Source organism: Parus major, chromosome 17, assembly GCF_001522545.3.
Source record: "Parus major isolate Abel chromosome 17, Parus_major1.1, whole genome shotgun sequence".
NCBI lineage: Eukaryota > Metazoa > Chordata > Aves > Passeriformes > Paridae > Parus > Parus major.
In genome coordinates this window covers 6025832-6048523 of record NC_031785.1, presented here as the reverse complement: position 1 = coordinate 6048523, position 22692 = coordinate 6025832, and the positions used below count along the sequence as shown (strand labels likewise).

At 45.3% G+C, this 22692-nt stretch overlaps 1 protein-coding gene across 1 annotated transcript in view; it reads left to right on the top strand.

The window, feature by feature from the left end:
• The window catches only part of FAM102A (family with sequence similarity 102 member A), a 37734-nt gene that overhangs the window by 9681 nt on the left and 5361 nt on the right, over positions 1–22692 (top strand). Inside the window, exons 3-11 of the mRNA XM_015645156.3 lie at positions 11547–11667; positions 11993–12022; positions 15565–15681; positions 16142–16188; positions 18678–18829; positions 19947–20051; positions 20303–20492; positions 20682–20803; positions 21907–21976. Of these exons, the coding sequence (XP_015500642.1) occupies positions 11547–11667; positions 11993–12022; positions 15565–15681; positions 16142–16188; positions 18678–18829; positions 19947–20051; positions 20303–20492; positions 20682–20803; positions 21907–21976 (954 nt within the window). The remainder of the gene's footprint in view (positions 1–11546; positions 11668–11992; positions 12023–15564; positions 15682–16141; positions 16189–18677; positions 18830–19946; positions 20052–20302; positions 20493–20681; positions 20804–21906; positions 21977–22692) is intronic.

The window sequence follows — 22692 nt, the reverse complement described above, 5'->3', positions numbered from 1 at the left end:
GAAATGGATGTGGCCTCAGGGTTTCGATTTGGGGTAGTCACATACCTCCATTTTGCTTCCAGAATAAAACTTTGCGTGAAATGACTGTGACAGGATGTTTCACTGATGCCTATTGGGTTAATGGTCAACAGAGACTCCCTCAGCCAGCTGCCACGTAAAGAACTGGTCAGTGCCTGCCTACCTATGCTCCTGCCTGCCAATGGAGTTTCCATTTCTCCCAAATTGCAAGTTGGGAGTGTGAGAGTTATAAAATGGGGAGGCCAGAGTAAACCCTGACAGTGTTTTCCAGCTGTCTTGTTCTCTGTCCGGTCACTTTTGTTTCCAGTCTTTAAGGGATAATATTGTTCATCAAAATAAAAATGCAAATGGCCAGGAGAGGAGGAAGGAAACACTTGTCTAGAAAAAAAAAAACTTGGCATAGAGATTTTTTTTTTTTTTTTAAATTTTGTTTTTACCTAGCATTGTATCAGACTTCGAGGCTTTATCCATGCTTGAGACAGCAAAGGTGAGGTTGGGTGTGGCACCGTGGTGTTCAGTAGGTTTTTGTTTGCATCTGTGTAGATTGAAGAGATGGTTTCCAGTTTAGTTGTGTTTCCATCATGCTTATTTCTCCTGCTAGTTCCTGTTCTTCCCATCCTCGCTTAGGCTGTGCCTGCATGTCAGAGACAACGAGGGAGGCGCGTAGGGTATTTATAATTCAGCAATTTTTCCAGAGCCGTTAATGCTTCATTGCTCCAAAATGAGGCAATACCATTTGCACTTAGGCAGCCTTGCTGTAACCAGTCAGCCCCTGCTAGTGCAGCATCCTGCTCCAGACTAAGCAGTTAGGGCTGAGCAGAGGCTGTCTGCTTGCCTGTGTTACAGATTAATTATGCAGTAACCCCTCTGCAGGAAAGCTTTCCCTGTCAGTGGCCTGTTCTGGTAACACCAGGCTATTGCATCTATATAAATGTCAAATTCTTTGATGTGCAGTGCTGCTTGTCTGTACCTTTAGTAACCTGCAGTGCAAGGAAACTGGGCTGTGGAGGAAGGACTGTATTTCCTACAACTGTTGCTGTCCTCTGCTGCCTTTCTGCTTCATTGAACACCCTTTTGGTGCTTTATAGGGGGGAGTAGCTGATCATACTGTGGCTCCTGTTCTCTCATTTCTGATATAAATTTATAGTGATGACTTTTCCTGCTGTAAGTGCAAGTGCATCTGTTCTTTCAAAGCAAACCTTCCTGTTGTTTTCCCTCCAGAAGTGATGCAGTAGATCTCCAATATCATTTGCTCTCAGCAGAGGAGAATCAAGGGAGCATGTCTGAATACATCTTGTGGTGACAGCCACAGAGGAGGCAAAGCCTCTCTGATCCTCAGAAACCTGCTCCTGCAATGGGATCCTGTGCTGACATTTCCCAAGGTCTTGACCATCACTCGCTGCTGCCACTAAACGCAGAGCTCTCCCATATTCTGCTTTTCAACAAGATGTAATTTATGAAACTGCCTTTCTCTCATTAGGACAAGTGGCACCATGAGCTATTGGTCACTCTTAGAGATTTGTGTTTGTCTGCAGCTCTGGCTCCAGAGCAGTGAAATCAGCTCTAACTGCTGTGTCTCTTTTCTTTCCCCTCTTGCTGCTCTCTAGCACTGAAACTGGGGCAGAAGGGAAGGGAGTTGGGAGAGGCAGATTTAGGAGTTCCCAGCCCATCACTGCCAGTACAGTGGTGAGTCAGGGGTCAACAAGCTTTGCTCAGCAGCCTCTTCTCATTTGCAAACCTCTCCTGCTGAGTGGCCTTTTTCCTGATAAACACCAGCAGTGACAGATACTGATGGAGGGGACAGAGGTTCAGGGAGAATGTGTTGGAACCTTGTCCATAAAACCAGTGATCTGGTTTATACTGCTGAATGGTGCCTCTATAAAGGAGCCATCATAAAATACTTGTGTTGAGCCTGGATTGAAAAAGTTGCTGTTAACATATAAAGGCCTTCTCCTGAGCTATTGTATTTGTTTTGAGTAAATATCTACTCTATAGAAATGACTCATAGGGAAACACGTTTCAGCATGGTTGGGTGTTACCTCTTGGGTAACTAAACCTACTTTTAGCACCAGGGTTGACTTCAGGCAGCTTATTTACTGAAAGACTCTTCAGCATGTTTGAGCCAAATTGCAGTGATGTTACATCATACGGTATTAATGAAATTATTCCAGAAATGAACTTGGCCTCATGTGCAGGTTAATTTGCACTATAAAGACCTCTCTGGTACAGCTACATTGGCAAACTCTCCCAGTTGAAACAGGGTTGATATTGGCAAAAAAAGTCACTTAACTATTCTGGCATCATTACATCTTCACGTGCCCTAAATCTGCCTTGGAGGCAAAAACATTTGTCTCAGCGCATCACTTGTGTTAGTGATGTTGTTCCTAGTCTTGTGTGGATTCCCTTCTGAGTTGTCATTTGCCAGATTTACTATCCTAGCAAAGCCTTGGCCTGTTGAATTGACCCATGTCTGGATTTTTTTTCACCTTGGGGGGCAAGTGTTGATTTTTATTTCGGTTTTGAAAGGTCGTTTTTTCTTTAAAAGCAGCTTTTTCTTCATAAAAGCATCTTGTGTTCAAAGCTAGGTTTCTTGAAATTCAGAGTTGTAGCCATGTCTTGTGCCCTGTGAAGTGGTCACAATATCAGAGTTCTTGGTAGAGTTTATGTTGCTGTCTTTCTTCTTTGGGAGTTTAAATTTAGTCAGCAAAATGCAAATCTGGAACCTCTCAGAATGACAGCTAACACTTAGGGGATGAAGAAAGTTTATAAATACACCAGCAACAGATAAACAAGTCTTCATTTTACATCTGTAGTCTGCCAGAAGTGAAAAGGCTTTCGAGAAAAGCCACGTTGTGATACAGAAACACATACTGGCTCAGAAATTTACTGTGTTATTCTACCTTAATCTTGTAAGCATCTGTACAGAGCAAACTTTAGAGGTTTTCTGAAGTGCTTGGGACCTTCTGAAGCTTTAGTTCCTTGATCTGTTAGAACCACAAGGGAAATTTCAATTGTGATTTGTCCAAAGGGCCAACAGGCCCTGGAAGAGTTGGGAATTTTTTCCATCCTATTTTAACTTTTGTGGGGTTTACTGTGCAGTTGTTGGTAATGAGCCTGAACACCTTTCCTTCTGTGCCTTCCATTCCCCAGTAACAGGGAATTCTCTCAGCTTGGGTTTTTTCATCTCCCTCCAAGTCTAACTGGCTGGACAGGAGGTATAGGTTAGAGTGCATAAGAGGTAACTTAGTTAAGTTGCCCTCATGCCTATTCTATGCACATTTGATTGTTCAGTGGTTGTTGTTGTGGAATATTATATCTAAGAGGTATGTTGGCCCAGAGTTAGACAAGTTCCTCAGAGCATGGTGGGTGTCAACTGCAAGGTAGCACAAAGCAAGAGGAACAACACATGTGAGCCAGGCTGGGTGAAGGGACCACTGGCATACAAAATCCTGAGTGTGGGAGCTGGTAGCTGACCTGGGCACGCTCAAGTACAATCTTCAGGGCAGACCTCCTCAGGTTTCTTCTGAAAATTAAATCCTTGTGGATTTGCTTACGGGAGGAAAGCACTAGTGGTGGACTTGGCAGCCTGGCACATGGCTCATTCTTGGATAACCCAGCTCCGACAGTCTATCAGAACAATGGAAGTAGGAGTTGGTGTGGTGACTCAGTGCATGATGAGAGTTCAAAAAAAGCAAATGCGTCTTTCAGCATTCAATATGCACATTATTACAGACTTGTGTTTTAGTAACTGAGTCATCTATCCAGTTATTCCTTTCTTTACACTTAAGAGTTTGGTAGTTCTTTGCTTGTGATGTTTTTGCTCCTGGCACACATCCCTGGCCTCAGACCAGAAAGAGCTCGTGCTCTGTAGATGTGGCAAGAAGTCCTTGGATATGTGTTACTTTGGGTTGGTCTGCCTTCAGAGCAGTGTGTAACAATAGATGTACTGCACAGCATTTACTGTTACACTCCCTTCTTGGATTTATTTTCCTGTTGTCCAGCTTTTCTTCTTTGCTTAGATAAGAAAACGTAAATTACAAATACCTCAACACAGAGTGGCTCTGCTGGGCATGTCCCATCTTTAAAGTGCCATGTACCCATCCCTTGCTGGTTGCAGACAAGTCTGTTAGAATTATTTCTCCATGCCTTCTCTGTGCTCCACCCTTGCTTACCCTTCCAAAACTCATCTGACTTGTTCTATAGCTTAAGTTCTAAAGGGTCATTTTTCTGTGACTTACTTTCTCCATTTGGCGCAATTTTTGTTTCCTTATGCAGCTTTTCCTGTAGCACTTGGTCACCAGCTGCATGTGATTTTTTTAATAACCTCCATTGTTTCCTTTCTTACAGTATTTTTAACATAATTCACGTTAGGAGGAGCTTAATAGTTTTAAGGTTTAGCTACAAGGAATGGATGGAAATATTTCTTCTAGAATAACTCCCAGTGGTTTGAGAAGCCCTGAATGTCCTGGAGAGCCTGGCTACCCAGTGCAGTGATCTGGGGTATGTGGGATGCACTGCACTGGAAAGCTCTTGCCTATGGGACATAGTGTGAGGTGCAGCGTTTCATGTCTGTCACTTACAAAAGACACATGTCTGGGTTCCTGTGACTGGAGTCCAGACATAACTGAATTACTTTCAAAGAAGCTGTTAATACGCAGCTAGGAATGCTGATGCTGGAGGGTTTTGTTCTGGTGACTGACTGACTGCCACCCCCATTCTCCAGGAGGGATTATCGCTCCCTGGCTAGTACTGGTGGACCTTTATCAAGATTGATCACTGCCTTGGAGGGAACTGTAACACACAGTTCCAAAGATGTACTTTACAGAAATAGGCTTTTTCTGGAGATAAGGTTAAAGCCATAAAAATTCAATCCCTTGCCTGCTAGATACCAGCTTCTTCCTAAGGACAATTTCTAAATCATTCTTTGAATACTGTTTTATTTAATGCTTGCCTTATTGTTTTTGCTCCAGTTCTTTCCTCAGCTGCCTTTCACATACTTGGTGCTGTCGTCATCGTCCCCTGTCCCCCAGTGAAGCTGTTCCTTACCTTGGTTTTTCACTTGTGGCTGGAGTTTCTTCCATTAGCTTTTTTTTTTTTTTTCCATGTACAATTGCTATTAATCCTTTTTCCTGTATTTGTCTCATGTCCAGTCAAGTAGGAATTAACAGCCTGTGCTCTTAACTGCGTAAGTGGAATCTGGTTTCCTGAGCTGACTTTCTCCTACTCTGCCTTCCCCTTTACTCTTCCCCACCTCCCCAGCTGCCAGTGAGCAGCAGGAGTGGATGTATGTCCATCTCCTGGTGTGAGGTAGAGCTGAGACAGCAGGTGAAGCCCTACAGAAATTTTAGAGCTTGCTTTGTTCCCCCTCAAAAACACTGAGTTGTGTGATTGCTTCATTCTAAAAGCACTGTTGTACATGTTTAGCACTTAGAGAGCCTTTACTTATCACTGCTCTGGTGCAAATGAAGAACTGAACAGCTATAAGCTGATGTCACAAGGGAGATGAGGGTAGGTGTTCTTCTTCACCATGGGCCATTGGAATGGGTTTGCTGGGAATTCAAAAGTTAATTTTGTGAGTAGGTTGGTAGATGCAGTGACTGTACTTCTGAACCCTTGTTTAAAACACTTGCAGTGAAACATCCAAATAAGACTTGTTTCAAATGACAAAGGCTTGCTTAGTTCTCTCAGTGACACAGTCTGCATCATCTGTCTCTGAGCCATTTTTCCATCATAACTGCTCATGTCTACTGAACAACAACCAGCACTTGTCAGCTGGAGAATACGGGGTTGTTTGCAGAGGGGGAGACATCCAGCTCCTTGGGTTGGCAGTTGTTCTGGCCAGTGATGTAAGCTCAGGCACAGCAGAGTAACTTTATTGTTGGGAGTTCCCTTGCACTGCTTCTGCTCAGGGAAGGCAAAACTCCTCTGTGTAAACTTGTAAAGCACATGTCTGCCTCCAGGTTAAACTAGGATTTCATGCATTGTGTATCCAGCTGGTTTTTATGATTCTGTATGATGTTCCCCAAGGGATATGGTGTGTCACTTCTCATTCCTGGGATGTGTTTCCACTGAACTTCCCAGCACTTATTGCTACATTGTGTTTGCTTCTGCTTTCCTGCCTGTGCTTGGCCTCCCTGAGCTTGACAACAAATTTAAGCAGATCCTGGCATCCCTAAACATTACTGGTGTGACCCATTGCTGTGCTGCCTGCCCACAGTGCATCGTGCTCACTGTGGGTTCCTCTCCTTTTCCTCGCCAGGCATGTGGATGGCAAAGCCTCAGAGCTGCATTTTTGTTTAATAACATGTGTACTGCTGTGAAGTGCCTTGTCCTAAACCCGTTGTTTGGAGATACCTGTAGGTTCTGGATTGTAAATCTAAACCAGCTAATGGCTAAATGAGGGTTTGCTTTGTATTACATATGTACGTTCACCCACTTTTGTAATTCCTGTTTTATAGGCAGTGATTAGGCATTGTTTGTAGCAGGCCCTGCTGTGTTAGTAGGATGGGATATATTTTTGTGTGCTGTGAATGCCGCTCTGATCAGGGTTGGGAACAAGGTGTGCACCACTGTGCTGCTGTCTGATTGAATATCTTGCACTTGTAGCTGCCTCCCAGCATTCACTTGGAGCTCTGGTGTCAGTAGTAGCTTTAGCATTAGTTTTGCTTTCTAAAGAAATACAGGTTCCTGAGCATCTTAGAAAGTCACTTTCGAAACAGGCATTTCAGGGATTTTTCCTTGCTCTTACCAAACGTCTTTCCTACAGCTTTGCACTAGATAACGTGGTTAAAATAGTAACTGTCTTCTCTGGAGCAAAATGCAGGATTGTTCCCAGCTTTGCCAAGCCACAGGAGTGTCAGTGATTCTGCTCTATTTCAGCCTTTGGAAGGGCTGGGGATTAGATGAAACTGTTTTAGTTGTGTCTCTGCAGATGAAAGCGGAGCTGTGTAAAGAAATGGTGTAGAAGATGCCTTTCAGGTGTGATCTGATGAAATAACATGATTTTTTTGTTTCTTTATCCCCCTCTATGACTGAGGGGATTGTACCTGCATTACAGGAATTGTGTTCCCTCGCTCCCCAAAAGACCCGCTGCTGGTGTGTGTCAGGGCCCCTTGAAGGGCTGGTTTTCATTGCACTTAAAAGAATCTGAGCTGGGAGTTGGCTTGGCAGCCACTTTAAAATGGTATTATCTCTCCTGTGCCTTATCAGATAAGATATTGCTGCTCCTGCTGCAGTGGTGAACCAGGGAGGAGGGTGCAGAGGACTAGGTCTGCTGAGAGGGGGATTAGTTCTGCTTGAAGGCTCTGACACAGATCCACATCTCAGAGGGGGGACAGTGAGCATGTGGACTGAGCATCAGAAATAGGAAAGCTTACCCTTCCCCTCTGTGTGACAAGGAGGAGTAAATCTGAATAAAAAGCTCTTTGTGTGTGCTTATCTCTATACTGTTCCATTTAGCCTGAGGTTTTCCCACATTTGCCCCATGCATGAAACGTTAGACTGAGACACATTGCTCTAGTGAAATGTTTGACATTAAAAGCTATTTTTTATTGCTGCAGGCCTTCCAGTAAGGCTGTAGCCTTTTTATGACACTGTCTTATGTGTGACAACTGCCATAAAGCAAGAGTGAAACATCTGCTTTTCTAAATGCTTCAGCAAAGCAAAAGTGTTTCAGCGGGTGTTGTGTTGGAAGGTTGATACCCACAACTCGGCTCTGAGTCTGTAAATAGAAGTTTTGATCTCTGCTCTAGTGTTTCATTAGCTGGGTTTTCATGTGGGAGAGAGGTTCACAGTAGCCCAAGATAGCATGGGTCGTGTACGTGGCCTTTTTCTAGAAGTGTTTGATTTACCAGCTTGAATTCAGAGTGAGCCTTGCAGCTTCCTGCAACAGTGCTAGTCTGTCCATGGCATGTAAATCACAGTTGGGAAACATCTCTTCTTTAAGGTCTGTTTGTTGTGGTTTTTTGCCTTTCTCCAGAGCTGTGTGTGAAATCTCAACCCAAAGTGGCCTTGGAGGCAATCACTGAGTTCACTGCTGCCTCTCCAAAGGCAGGTGAAGCAGTGGGTCCCTGCTGTGCATCGTTCCATTACTTGAATTCTCACCATGCTATAGTGAAGCATCTTCCAGCTGCTCTTTTTCTGGTAAATCTTCTCTCTAGGGTAGGATGATGGATGAGGGATACAGAAAACTGTTCCTCCAGCTGGAGGTAGATGAGCAGCTCTTGAATTAGAAAACCTCACAAAGCTCTTTCCAGAACTCCACTTTTCACAAAAGCTGCCACAGGACTGCACTGGTTTATTCTGAGGAGGTATATTTTGGTCTGGAAAGAGTAATTACACAGCTTTGAATAAGTCTGAAGTCAGAAGAGGGCAAAGCTTAGCTTGGCAGAGATTCAACCGTCTGGGAGTCTTTTTGCAAAATGATACAGACAGCTTTTTTTAAAATAAAACTTCTGAAGACCCGTTGAATTGGCACCTAGACATGGCATTGGTGTGAACTATTTCTGGTTCTCCAAATACAGAGTAAAATTTAAAATTAGACACTTCTGGTTTTAAGCTGTTCATTTCTGCTTTACTTTTAGTTGCCTTGTGCTCAGGGTGAAAGAAAACTTCTCTCAGTGCAGCCCTCACTTCTGGGGTGTTTTTTGTTTCTCTATGATGGTTTCTAATTGTACATCAGAGAATATTGCAGGGCTAAATACAAAACTGCTCATCATCTGAGTTCTCCTTTTTTTTTTTGTTCCTATTTTAGTGTTCTCTAATTACCAGCCTAACGATAGCTTGAAGGGAGGTGGATAGGCAAAGCCCATTGCTTCTCCACATGCCATCTTTTGGAAATGTGGAACTAATTTTTTAGAGTTCAGTTTGAAACAATAGAGCTGTTGCTTGCTTGTCTAATGATACAGACCCAGCCCCCACCCTTTAAAGTAAAAAAAAAAAAAAAAAGTTGAAATTCATTATTGAATGATTGTGAAACTTGTGACTGGAAAGCAGCTCTGGATTTTATCTTATAAACCCCTTCTTGCCCTGCGCAAACTGTTCCAAAGGCTCAAAACCTCCAAGCTGTGTGTGCACCTGCAGCTGAGGTTCATGATCACAGTGCTGTGGGTAACATAACACCCCCAAATCCTGTTTCTAATCCCTTGCACTGTGTGGTATCTACAGCAGCTCTGGAAAGCCAATGGACATCCTTAATAAGAAGCAGAATGTCTGTTAGAGCTTACGCTAAAGGCAAATTAGCTATGGAGCTCTTCGTTGCTAATCAGTACTTTTTACTACGTTTTGAAGTAATTAGCCTTCATTTGGCTTAGCAGCATCCAGCAGATGCTTAATCATGGCTGCATTGTAAAACAAGCAAGAACTCCTGAGTAAGGAAACTCGCATGCTAGAGCAGCTCTTGATCCCACAGCTGTGGGAGCCAGGCTGTGCACTGGGAGCTGGAGCTTCGTCCTGTGCATGCTCTTGTCTGGCAGGGCTTAGAGCTCTGATCAGGGTTGGGAACAAGGTGTGCACCACTGTGCTGCTGTCTGATTAAACATCTTGTTGCTGACTCCCAGCATTCACTTGGAGCTCTGGTGTCAGTAGTAGCTTTAGCATTAGCCTTGCTTTCTAGAAAATAGCAGTTCCTTTCCAAAGGTGACTAATGTTGCTAAAATATTCAGTGTTTCCTGCATCACCCTGTACCTGCCTTGTGTTCCTGAAGCATGTGTTCACAGGTGTTTTTCCATTCTGTTGCATACCTTTTCTCACCTGTATCTTGAGTTTTTCCTTCCTTTAGGTCACTTAAGATGCTTATTATTGAGGCAGGTTTAAGGCACCCATATATGAAACATAACGTGCCTAATTTGGCTGGCGTGGTGAATATTTTATTATAGGCAAAACCTTTTTAATCCCTCTGGATGTGTTTCTTCCTCCTGTCTGAGAGAGCTGGGGTAAGTCGAGTGGAGTAATGAGAACCAGATCTCATCTTGAATTAATAATCCCAGATTCGAAGGTATTTTTGGCACTTAGATGTCTCACTTTTTACTGACTTCAATAGCGAGCCTGGGCTCTGTCTGGAAGGGATTTAAGTTCTCTACCTTGATGGAATTTTTGCCTTCTGTTTTCTCTTGTTTTAAACAGGGATGATCAGCCTTTATCTGCATTACAGAGGATTACAGGTTTCAGTCGTTTGTCAGCTGCTCCTTTTCTGTTCTCTGTGTCTGTCTTGGCTGGCACATTCAGTCCCACAGAATGTCTTGGAGGACTAGCAGGGACCTCGTGGCTCAGGATTGAGTCCCTGGATCCTGTTGGTCTCACCTTGAGCTTGCCCTAATAGCAAAGTGAGCTACAGCTTCTTCCCTTTCCTTCCCTGAAGGGCTGGAGACACAACCAAGGCTGATCATTCTCCCCTTTGCCACCAATCCCTTTGGCTGGGATTGCCAAGGGATTGCCATGGGATGGCTGCTAATCCCATGCCTGGGTCAGATGGTGGGAAGCCTCCCTTTCCCTGCTAAAGCAAACAGTTTATCAGCTGCCCTTGCCCCTTTGTCCTGTGCTAGGAGAGATAAGAGTCAAACCCCGCAGCTGTCAGCAGTGCCTTCCCTTCCTCCACCGGCCTCACTGCTTTGAGAAGTGAACTGGCTGAGGGCCAAGCTCTGAGCCATAACTGGATCAGGTCCTGCAGAGGCTCAGTGGGGAACCAGAGCCCTGTGGAAGGACCCACACACCTTCTTTCCAGGCTCTTTAGCAGCCTCCTTGGAAAGGTAAAATCCAGCCTCCCCTGAGGGCTGTGCAGAAGCCAGAGCTGTACCTGAAGTGATTCCTGTATTCAGGAAGGCTGCTTCTCTTCCTCCTGCAGGCTCAGGCTGTGCCAGAGCCGTGTGCTTCTCCACTCACCCAGGAGATCAGGATGGTCTGCTGAGAAGCTGTGCAAGCAAAACCACCTCTTCCCCAGCTGAACCCCTGCAGCATTTGAAGCACAGTGTTTGCTTGGTGTGACCGTGTCTGCTTGCACCAGGAGCATTTCCACATGTATTTTTGTCCTCCCTCAAGCTGCCATCCTCACTGGTTCAGTCCCAGCCTGAGGAGCAGGGAAGGACAAACCATCCAGAACACACAGCAGTTTGCTGTGCAGAGGCTGTACAAACACATGCTGGAGGGAGATAAGCTTGTGAACCTTCAGCCCAGTTCAGGTATGGAGATTTGCTCCATCTAGGCCGGACAGTGAATGAGCTAAACCGGCTGAGCAGGAAATGTCAGAGAGCTTGTGAGAGTTTTAAAGGCAAATTCTGTTGATGAGATGATTAGTATTTCTGTAACCTGGGTGGATTTTACCTGTATTGACTAGTGAAAAGCTTGATGCTAACTTAACAGCTTTGTGTGGTGCAGTTTCAGGTGAACCAAACTGTTGCAGAGGATCTTTATGGGCTAGGATGACAGTCATTAAAAAAGATACTTAATAGCTGATCTTGATTTGACTTCGTACCTTTATTTGATTTTTTTATTTTCTTTTTTTTTTTTCTCTTTTTTTGTTTTCATTCTCATAGAGAGGAAGTTCAGGAAAACTGTGTCCGCTGGAAAAAGAAATTTACCTTTGTGTGTAAAATGAGTGCCAACCCTGCCACAGGACTCCTGGACCCCTGCATCTGCCGAGTGTCTGTCCGTAAGGTGAGCATCCAGCTTTGCTTCTGGCAGGTAGTTCCACCAGTAGTGTACTGGCAGTTGGTTACTGGCTGTTTTTTGGCAGCAGGAAAATTTGTTTGTACTGTGGTGGGAAGGAAAGATTGTTTGGGACAGGATATGCTGGAATGGAGCCTCTCTCTCCAAGAAGAGTCCTTGATGGAGGATGGGAGCCACCAAGGTGGTGGTAACCCTTGAGAAAGAGGCTTATGAATCCAGAGAGCAGATTGCAGGGCTGAGTAATGACTTTCCCCCTGTTGCCCCAGCACATATAATAGCTGCTTTTCCTGTTTTGTTTTGTCTCCCAATATAGGAGCTGAAGGGCGGAAAAACCTACTCAAAGGTAAGAGCACAGAAAGGGCAAATATAGCAGAGTGATGATGGTCTTGTCTCCTGCTAGTGCTTTACACCCTTTAGAAACCAGTGGCTGCTGAGTGGACCAGTCTGGAAAGATGTTCATTAGTTCTTAGGTTAAGTCTGAGTTAAGAGATTTCCCGAAAAACTCGACTTGCTGGGACAGGATCCAGATTGCACTGGATGTGGATTTGAGATGGGGGTTGGAGAGATGATCTGCATGTCCTCAAACTTTGGGGAAGTTCTGAGTCAGATGTGAACTCTCTGGCTTCTGGCAGCATGTCTTTAATAAAGAAACAGACTCCAGTTCTGTTCTCCAGAGCACGGCAGCCAGCTGAGGCAGGCACCTCACTGCCTCAGGAGTGCAAGCAGGAGGCTACAGCAGAAATCACTGCCTGCCAAAGCACAGGAGACACTGAGGCAAAAGCCAAACAAATCAGCAGGGATCTTAGTCTTGGTTTCTCTTCCTTCCATTTTCTTGTCTGTGCTGTGGGACAGACAATGGGCCACCCCCTTCTTCTCCTTGTGTTGGATCAAGAGACAATGTTGGCTTAGAAGCTGAGCTCACAGAGTGCCCAAAATCATATTTGTTTGCAAATGAGTCACTGCTGCTGGCTTCTAATAAACAGATGATTTGGTCAAACACAGCCATGTAAGAATTCCTTCTCATCAATATCCCTTCTGAGGCCATGGAGGCACCTGGTTGTGAAGGGTGTACTGTACTAGCTGCTGTGTTCTGCTGTGCTGGTTGGGAGAAGGCAGTGTGGCTGCCCACATCGTTCCTTTTTGGTTGCTAGTTAGGACATGGTCTCTAGGGCCATCAGTTTCACTAAATTCACACTGTGGGAAGGTTATTCATTCTGCAGAGCTGCATGTCCAGGGAGAGAAGCATAGCTGGATGAAGAGACATAGTAAATGCATCTTCCTTTGCCTCCTGCAGTGTCCATCCTCAGACTTTCCACAGGAGGCAGAATTAAAGGAAGCCTGAAGGCACATTTCTGTAGTGGAGTTAACCTGGAGACCTTATTCAGGTCATGTTCTAACCTACTTCCTTTTCACTCAGTCTCCAGTTGGGTTTAGTGGCATTTAAGAGACTTACTTCCCCCAGCCCAGAACTGGAGACCCAATCTCAAGTGCTTGTCATCTCATGGGCTGGTATCTTGCTTGGTTTCCTGTGAAAAAGACAGATGCATTCTCAGCAAAGATGATCTGAAGCAGCTCAGAAATGAGAGATGTCACACCAGACAAGGGTGATTGCAGTCTTGCCCTGTGGACCAGGCTTGTTCCAGGCATGTCCTCATGACAGAACTAATTTGGGCTTCCCAGCGTTTCTAGCAGAAGGCTGTGGTCCATGTCCATGCAGCTATTTTCCCATTTTACACCGTGAGTCCCCACCTTTTTAAACTATCCTAATTCAGCTGAGAACTTCTCCAGTCATGGCAGCAGATGTAGAAGAAAATGAAACTTGTGAATGCCCTCTGTACCTGGTCCCCCATCAGCAGGGGCTGAGGATGATGGGGCTGTTTGTGCTCCAGGCAATTTCCAGTGACTTGCACACCTTCAGCTTTGACGTGAATGTCACCTCGGTGTCAGGGGTGGCAGAGCGGAAGACGACAGGAAGGACTGATAGAGCGGAAACTCTTTCCCTGAGCTGGAAGAAACACCATCAGCTGGCTGGAAAACTGAGGAAACTATTCTGAAAGGTTATAGCTGAAAACATCCTTTTGTTAAGGGATCTTTCCTCTATATACTGGGAGTCTGCTTCCTGAAAGAGCTTCTGACCTCAGCATGCTGTGTGGGTTGCTGGAGGGTTCTCCCACACTCTGCTCCAGTGTTGATCTCCTCAGAATTTAGTGCTGTGGTGGAGGAAGAGGGATCTGGGTCTGGGCCACCCCTGTGCCATGCTGTTCTGGTGTGGTGGTGCTGTGTTTTTGTCCCAGTGATGAACTGCAGCTCCCTGTGTGGCTTTCCTCTGTCCTGTTTATCTCCAAGAGATAAAAATTCACTGTTTTTTTTCCTTATCGGTGAATAATTAGCAAACAGCATAGCCCTTGGCTGGAAGAGACAGAGAAATTTCTGTAGCAAGGGCTGAAGAAACACTTGCATTAAAGGAATTCTTAAGAATTGAGAAGAGAGGGAGAAAGGTTATTTTTTTTTTCCTTCTTTATGCTGATAAAAGGTTCCCTCTCTATCCCACTTTTTTTTTTTTTTTTTTTTTTTAATTTGCCATCAGAAATTCCCTTTCAAGAATGGGATGAAGGAAGCAGCTATATTAATCTTGCTGCTGTATCCCCCTCAGTCATGTGTCTGGAGCAGACTGTGATTCTTGACTTGGAACAGTGGGAACCAGGGTTCCTCTGGCAGTGACTGTTTTTGTGCTGTGACTCTATCAGCTTCCTCAGCTGACAGAGGCACCACAATTCCATAGGATGGTGCTACTGTTGGGGTTCTCAGTTCAGTTGTGTCATCCAGCTGCCAACAGCAGGCAGAAGGGATGTGCTGCAGAGCACAGAACGACCTGCTGCTGCTCCACCTGTGCTCCCTGTTCCCCTGGGAGCTGACCTGTTGTTGATGTGACGCAGATGCTCCACGCCTGGATGCTTTGGCCACGTACAGAGTACAGCATGTCTTCCTGATCACACGAGATGAGACACAACTGCCTTCTGTTCCTAAAGCTGTGCATGAAAAAAAGCTAGAACTTTTTCTTTGAAACACTCTGTTAATACACCAGGGATTAGGGCAGGGGAAAAAAGGTGCTCTTCATTGTGTTTGTATTTACTCTGGAGAGATCCGTGCCCTTTTTGAAAATGCATGTGATCTTCAGCTTTGTCACCTTCCCTGTTTGCTTCCCATTTGTTAGAGAAGGTTTAGAGAGCTCACAACTAAATCTCTCCAAATATTTCTCTTCCCTTCTGCCTGTCAAAACAAACCCCTGGCTAGTTAAACCTCAGCAGTGTTGAGGAGGAGCTGCCCAGCCCAGCAGCTGCCTCTGAGGGGTGAGGCACAGGCAGTGCCACATGGCTCTGGGCCTCCAGCTCCCTGTGCCCATAGTCTCAGTTGTTTTTTTAGGATGGTGTCACTTTCCCCCTGTAACAATATCCTTTCATCTTCTGGTTCACATGCTCCACTGCATTCTGGGATGGCCCAATACAAAGAGTGCCTTATTATGTTTGTGTATGTGTGATTCTGTTTTTTCCACATTGTTGACCTAGTGCTTTCCATGTCCTTGGTTATGCAATGGCTGCAGGCTGGTTAACACTGTCCTGGCCACCACCACTACTGTACACCCTTCCTCCATGTGGGCTTGCCTTCCAGAAGGCCTCCAAGTGTCCATCTATCTTGGGATTAGGAATGTGACCCTGTCCATGCTCAAGAACAGGGAAACTTCACAGCCACCACTGTGTCCTGGCTCCTGTTAGTGCCCTTGCTCACAGATGTGTTCTCTCCCTTGGGTCTATGTGACACTGTGTATCCCTTTATGGAGTAATGGCTGCTCTCTCACCTTCCCCTCCATTGTTTTCTTGGCTACAGCTGGGCTTTGCTGATCTAAATCTGGCAGAATTTGCAGGCTCTGGATCCACTGTCCGTTGCTGCTTGCTGGAAGGATACGATACTAAGAATACCCGACAGGACAACTCCATCCTAAAGGTACAATAGCTAGAACTTACACGGTAGAAAACCTACTTAGGACTTTGGGGAGATCACAGTGCTGTGCCAGGCCTGAGAGAACGTCCTGTTATGTGTGGAGATGTGATTTTGCTTTTGTGCTGCTAGACTGACTTGAGAAGCTTCCCATTTATCAGAGTTGCCCTCTGATAATTTGGCATTGATTTGGCCAAGCAGTGACCCTTGACAAAGAAACCAGGAACAGGAGGGAGGGAAAAGGTTGTTACAGTGCATTGTCAGTGTGGCCTGGTGGTGTCCTGCTGCCACTTGGAGTTACTGATGCCAAGGAGGAAAATACTTTGCTAAATCCCTGAAGCTGATTTCCTTGGGAAAAGAGCTAGATCTGGTTGATCTTTACACCTAGCCCTTGACCTCCTGGCAGTTGGGAAGTGAGGAGCTCAGTGCAGCATGGCTAATGATGTGCCTTGTGTCCCCTCTCCAGGTCACGATCGGAATGTCCCTGCTCTCTGGGGACCCCTGCTTCAAAACGTGAGTTCCTGGGTCTACCCCATTCTGGGCAGACACTAAAATTGAAGGAGAGAGGGGAAATATATTGGGAAATACAGTAAAACTGGTTGAATCAGCCAGAAAAGTATAGCCAGCCTGTGCTAGTAATTGTTTTTGTTCTCTGCTCTGGATTTCCCAGCTTTGATTATTGCTGTGCACAGTATTTTCCCGGCTGGTGCAACTTAGGTTTTGGAAACCAGTAGATTTTGATTACAAACTTCATGTTTTGCCTGAAGGATAGAATTTCTCATGGCTCTGGGCTTGGTTTCACTGACCTCCAAGAGGAGAAAGGTCAATAAAGAAAACAGTCTTGGAAGTGGACACGCTTCAGCACATATCATGGGAGATAAAGATCTCAGATTGAAACAGCAACAAAAATACTTTAAGGCTGAATCATTTTAATTTTTTTTATTCTTCAGGGCTCACAACTTGTATTAATTAGCAGAGAAATTGCAGTAATGTGGTGTTTTTTAATGGATAATGATAGGAAAGAATAAGTACAGGCTGTGGAGCAGTTTTGCAGCTTAAAGAATTGTTGATGAATCAATGAATATCCTGGCCACATCTTCCCTCACACCACAGTGCAGCATCACAAATCTCAGCCCTGCTGTGGTGTGCTGGAAGGTGTGACTACACAGCAGGGCTGCCAGGTGCCCAAAGGAATATTTCATGTTGCCTCCCAACAGTCTGAGAGAAGAAAGCTTTACCTTGAGGCCAACTCTTGTAGCAGTTGTATTCTGGGCTAAAAGGTCTAATTTTAGGAGCTAGCTTGGGGTGTGTAAAGTAGCTCAAATTCTTGTTAAAAATGCTGCATAATTTTTGGTAGGTTTGTTTTGTGACTGGCTTTTCATAATGCTGCAGTATTTTCTGATACTTTTAAACCCAAAATCAGTGTCATCTGATTCTGTAAAATTGCTGCTTCAGAAGGAAGTATAATAAAGAAGTTTTGTATATCTTAAACTATACATTTATAGCAGTAACAGATGTTTTAAATCTAGGGTACTAGGATGTCTGGTAATAATGTCTGACAAAAATACCTGTTGCTCCTTTGCAAGGAAAGCAAGTCCCACTGTTAGAATGCCTGAAAATTACACAGAATAGGATATAAATATTCATTTAATCTAAGTAAGTTCAGTCAGAAAGTCAAACCTCCTAATTTTCTTGAAGGATTTTTGCAGTCATTCCCACTTTTCCCTTTTATGTTGATGATGTGCAAATATCTAAAAATAGAAGCTTTGCATGTGGAATAGTCCTTGATCAGTAGAGCTTCTGGTAAATGACATCCATTAGAGTTAGACAGGAATTAAACTGTGCTGGGAAATCATTTCCAAGCACTAATTTTTTTGCAGCACTCCATGAACCTTCTCCTGCTGGGGTTATTGGAAGGGGCAGAGCAGCTGAGCTGACAGACCAAAGGGCTGCTCCCACAGCTGCTGCAGGAACAGTTTGCTTGCTTAAGGTTGTAAAAGCTTTAAAAACCCATGAAGCAAAGTCCCCAAAGCACCTGGGTGCATGCAAATCACTGATAAGGTGATTAGGGAGGGTTTTTTCCTGGTGAAGGCATGCTGTGAGTTTCCTGAAAGCTTTGTAGCCATTCAGCTGCTTGCATTAAATATGCTCTCTTCCAAAATACTGCAGAGATCCCCTTTCATGTAACATCTTCTCTCTGAGCTCTGAGTGAGACAAAAGATTTTATTTCTCACTCCTCACTTAAAAACCATAATATGATCCTTTAGTTCCAGTTCAGACTTCAGGCTACAGGGAGGTTAGGGCTCCAACAGGAATATTCACTTTGCCTCGCTGCACATGCTGTGGCTTCCACCCAAAAGCACTTTTGGAGGAAGGGAGGGGGCTCCAGGCACTCACAGCTCTGCCCTGCAGTCAGCATTTACAAAGGGATGTTGCGAGCTCACGGAATAATCAGAAAAATAATTCTGACAGCTGGAAAAACACTTTAGTTTCACTGAAAAGGAGTTTAATAGTCAGTTAAAAAAGGGAAAGGTTATTTGATTGTCATAAAAGTGCTCTCATAGGGGCACAGGGTTGCTGGGATAAAAGGGTTCATTTTGGCCAAAGAGGTGTAAAAGAAAGGAAGCTGGAATTGAGAGTGGGACAACAGCAAACTGGTTCCTGTTTGTGAAGCCAGCTGGCCAGTGGACACGTGTTGGGAGTGAAAGAGCAGCTCTGGATGGTGTCCTGGAGGACAGTGCAAGTTCTGAGCCTCTTGTCCTATGTAAATTAATGAATGGGCCCTTTTTGCTTTAATTTACCTCAAAAACTTGATTTTTCTTATAATGCAGTCCAAGATAGGGAAGACACCAGTCTCTCATGTAGGAAAACAAAACCCACCATCCCATTTGAGCTGCTGGTCAGAGGGCTGCCAGCTTCCCCCTACTGAGGAGGGTGGGATAGACAGAATGATGGCTGCTCCCTGCCTGGCAGTCTGTAACCTCCTTGCCTTCTGATTTCAGGCCTCCTTCCACCGCCAAATCCATCACCATCCCAGGGCAGGACTCTACTCTGCAGCTGACCTGCAAGGGTGAGGGAACCACCAGCAGCAGCAGTTCCTCCACAATTGGCTCCCTGCGCCAGAGCAAGCCAAGAACTGCCATTCTCAGCTCAGGTCTGAATGCCCACCCTGGAGCCATGCAATGTGTGTCTGTGTCTGGACACTCCTTTGTTTTTCCCAGCAGTTGAAAGCACAGAAATTCTTTATTTTTCATGCTTTCCCACACCCATCCTCAACCCCATTACTCATTAAGAATATTGAGAATAACAAAGCCATCTAAGTGTAACTGAGGAGAAGAAGGTTGAATATTTGCCACATGTGTATTTCTGTTAGTGGAGATAAAGCAATTTGTTTTTTTTGCTGGGGATTTAATAATTCATGCACTGCACTCATCCCTGCTTTCCACTGTGTTCAATGACACTTACCATTGTTCTATACTCAGTTATTCTGTTGTTCAGATTTATCTTCCAGAAAAGTTCCTCTGAAGGTTTTAGAGGTTGGTTTAAGGTCTAGTGGCCTTGTTCCAGCTGCTGATGCAGTTCTTTGGCTTCTCTATGAGCCTGTTTTCAAGGGCACTGCATTTTCACATCAGTTTTTTTTTTCTTCCCAGCACATTCCAAATGTGCAGGCAGATACACTGCACCAAAATAGCACTCGAGTCTCATCCCCTCAGTGACAGAGCACGTGGTGCAAGTGGTGTTCATAAAAAGCTGGCTAATGTGTTACATTTGTGCACTTCTGGATAAGCTTCCTGCAAGAGAGACAAGCAGGACTTGCAAAGGAGCAGGGGTTATGCTGACTTTATAAAATTCAGAGATTATTTAAATGTTACAGACCCTCACAAGTAATAGAAAGGGAAAGGTAATGCAGAAAAAAAACAGAGGTTGAAATACTTCACTGTCAGTGGCCATCTGATGCTTACTTGGTCTTAGCTTGATGCTTTTAACTATGGATAGTTTCAGACACTACTTGTCCTTCTAGATTCTACAAGCGCGCAGAGATGTTTGTAAATTCACATGGTGGATAGAAATAGTGATAAACTTGTCAGAGAAGCTCACTGTGATCTTCCCTACTCCCTGGGTGTTTGTAAGCCCTGTACAGCAGGGGCTCTGGCCAGTAGACTGCCCTTTCCTTGATCTGTCACCCCAAGATCAGCCTCCACTCTCATCTGATCAGTGCACCATGTGCTGGCTTGGTTATGGTGTGAGCAGTGTCCTCTTCTCCTTGGCAGGTGTCCCAGAAGAGTCGGATCAGAACCTGTCCAGCCCAGAGGAAGTTTTCCACTCAGGGCACTCACGGAACTCGAGCTATGCCAGCCAGCAGTCCAAGATCTCTGGTAACCACTGATCCACACAGCTCTGCCATCCCTTTTCCTTTCTGCAACAAGCTCCTGTGAGAGTGATGTGCAGCCATCTCTCTCACCCTGCTCTGTAATACCAGCCTCCTGCTGAGTCTGTGCAGATGAGCTCAGAGAAGTCTGAACCTCTGTGTGCAGGGGCAGAAGTGCTGCTGTGAAGCTGCCCTGCCCATTAGCTGTGCTGCCAGGAACGGGAGCAGATGAGGTTTGCAATCCCTCTGTGTTGGCAGGTTACAGCACGGAGCACTCCCGCTCCTCCAGCATGTCCGACCTGACCCACCGCCGGAACACGTCCACCAGCAGCAGCGCCTCCGGGGGGCTCAGCATGACCGTGGAGTATCCCGAGGGGGAGAGGGAACACAAACTGGAGAAGCCACCTCGCCCCCCCAGACCACCCCTCCTGCTGGACAGACCCTCCCGGTGAGTAACAGTGGAGCAAAGACATTTCTCTGGGAAAGGAGAGACAGAACCTGCTCCTTTGTTTTCAGGCAGCAGCGGATCAGATTGTGGCCACTGAGGAGGAGACTGTGGCCAAGAGAAGCAGGGCAGTGTGTAGAAGTCTGTGTCTCGAAAGGCTGAGTAAGTTTTTCCTGTATTTCCTCTTGCCAGGAGGAAAAAGGATTCAATGGAGAGTCACCCAACCCGAGTGGATGACACCAGGATCGATGCTGATGATATAGTGGAGAAAATAATGCAGAGTCAGGACTTCACAGATGTCAGCAATACTGAAGGTGAGAGGAGAAGCCTCAGAGGGGATGTCTGGGTTGTTCCTTTCACAAGGCTGCCAAGCATTTACAGTCAGATCTGATCTGCCATGGGCTCCCTTCTCCTTTTGACAGCTATTTGCTTTCAGTGCTTGCTGGGTGTGTCTGTGGTAGATTAACCACATGGGTGTGAGAGCTGCACATGTATTTACAGATAGCACTTGCTGCTGTTCCACACATGACAGCAGAGATTGAATAGTAGCTGAAACGTGCAGGGAGGGAGAGGAAAAACACTGATTCTCAGTACAGTGGAGATCAGCTGTCTGCACTGCTCTAGTGCCTTTTGTCCAGGTCAGGCCAAGGGTATTTGCCAAAAGAGGAGAGCACAACTAGAGGGGAAGCAGCACATCTCTACAGAAACATGGGTTACCATGTGCTGGTGGTCAGGTCTGTCAGAGAGCTTATGAAGTGGTTTTCTCCATTGTAGTCACAGCATCTGTTAGGAGAAAACTAATAATATAACTGCTTTTGTTTTCACTTTCATTTTCCAGTTTAGCATAGAAATCAATCTCTAGTCTGATATTTCCATCTGAGGTTTTCTCTGTCAAGTTTTAAACTTGAGCCTAGCTTGTTGTCTGTGCTTTGTTTATTTACCATTAGTCACTTTAAATTGTTGCACATGGCAGCACTCTTACCATGTGGGGAGTTATACCTCTCTCAGCATGGGTTAGAACTAGACTGAGTACAGCTGCCTCTCACCAGCAGAACAGACTGAGCTTCTCCTCCAGTGATTCTACCAAAGCAGTGTGAGGCCCCTCATCTGTTCAGATGTGTGTAAGCTGACCAAGAATTTGCATCAATGGAATTGCCTTAAAAAAGGCAGCTGGGGGAGTATGGCTGAATTAATATCTCTGCTTTAATTCTTCCAAAGCTTCATGTGTGGAGGCTCCCTTTTGGAGCAAGGAAAGGAGTTCCCAGGGGCTCGATGACTGTGGGAACACCACCAGAAAGTGTGGATGTGCATCTGCTGAGACACACTTGTTCTTTGCTGATTGTGTGTCTGGGAGGGGAGTTCCTGGCAGCCTCGGTAGTTCTGGATTTTGATGTCTGTCTTCCTTTTCTATCTGCAGACAGCAACTTGAGGTTGTTTGTGAGCAGAGACGGAACAACTACGCTGAGCGGTATTCAGCTGGGAAACAGGTAGGTTTCCTAAAAGGCTGGCAGACAGAGGGGCTCCAGAGAGATTAGTGGGCTCTGTACCTGGAAACTTCCACTTCTTGCTACAGGAGAGATTTCTAAACATCATGTGCTACATGGTGGCTTTATTCCCATATTAACAGCCCTGGGATCCCTTTGGTGGCGGGCTGCAATTGCACTAGAGTATGAATGCAGTTCTCAGCAGGAGCTCAGAGGGATAATGGGATCCTGGTTGTTAGACCCAGGAACAGAAGTGAGGAGTGAAAGGACAAAATGGTAGAGGCTGGTTCCCGTTTGTTCCTGGAGGAGGGAGCTTTGCCTCCTGCTGGCCTGCAGCAAAACTGCAGCAGAGCGGGAAAGGAAGGGAAAGGAAGGGAAAGGAGTCCCTTTTCCCTGCCTTTTATTGTCCCTTTTCCCTGCCTCTTCCATAATCATCGAGGGCTTGTTCTCTCATGAAAGCCTTCTGAAGCAATAAAACTTTTTCTTGTCACTATAGCTCTTAGTACTGCTTTTGGCCAGTTGCATTTGAGGCTTTATTGCATCTTTTCAGTAGAATTAAAAAGCAGACATGGTAATGCAAAGATGTATCAAGTTGGTAACAATGCCAGGAGCACAGCAAAGCCAGGCATTCTGGCTCTTTGTTCTGGGTAGGATACTCCCATTTTACTGTGTCCTGTAGAAGGGCTCATGTGTCATACCCAGCTCTCTCCAGGGCTCTG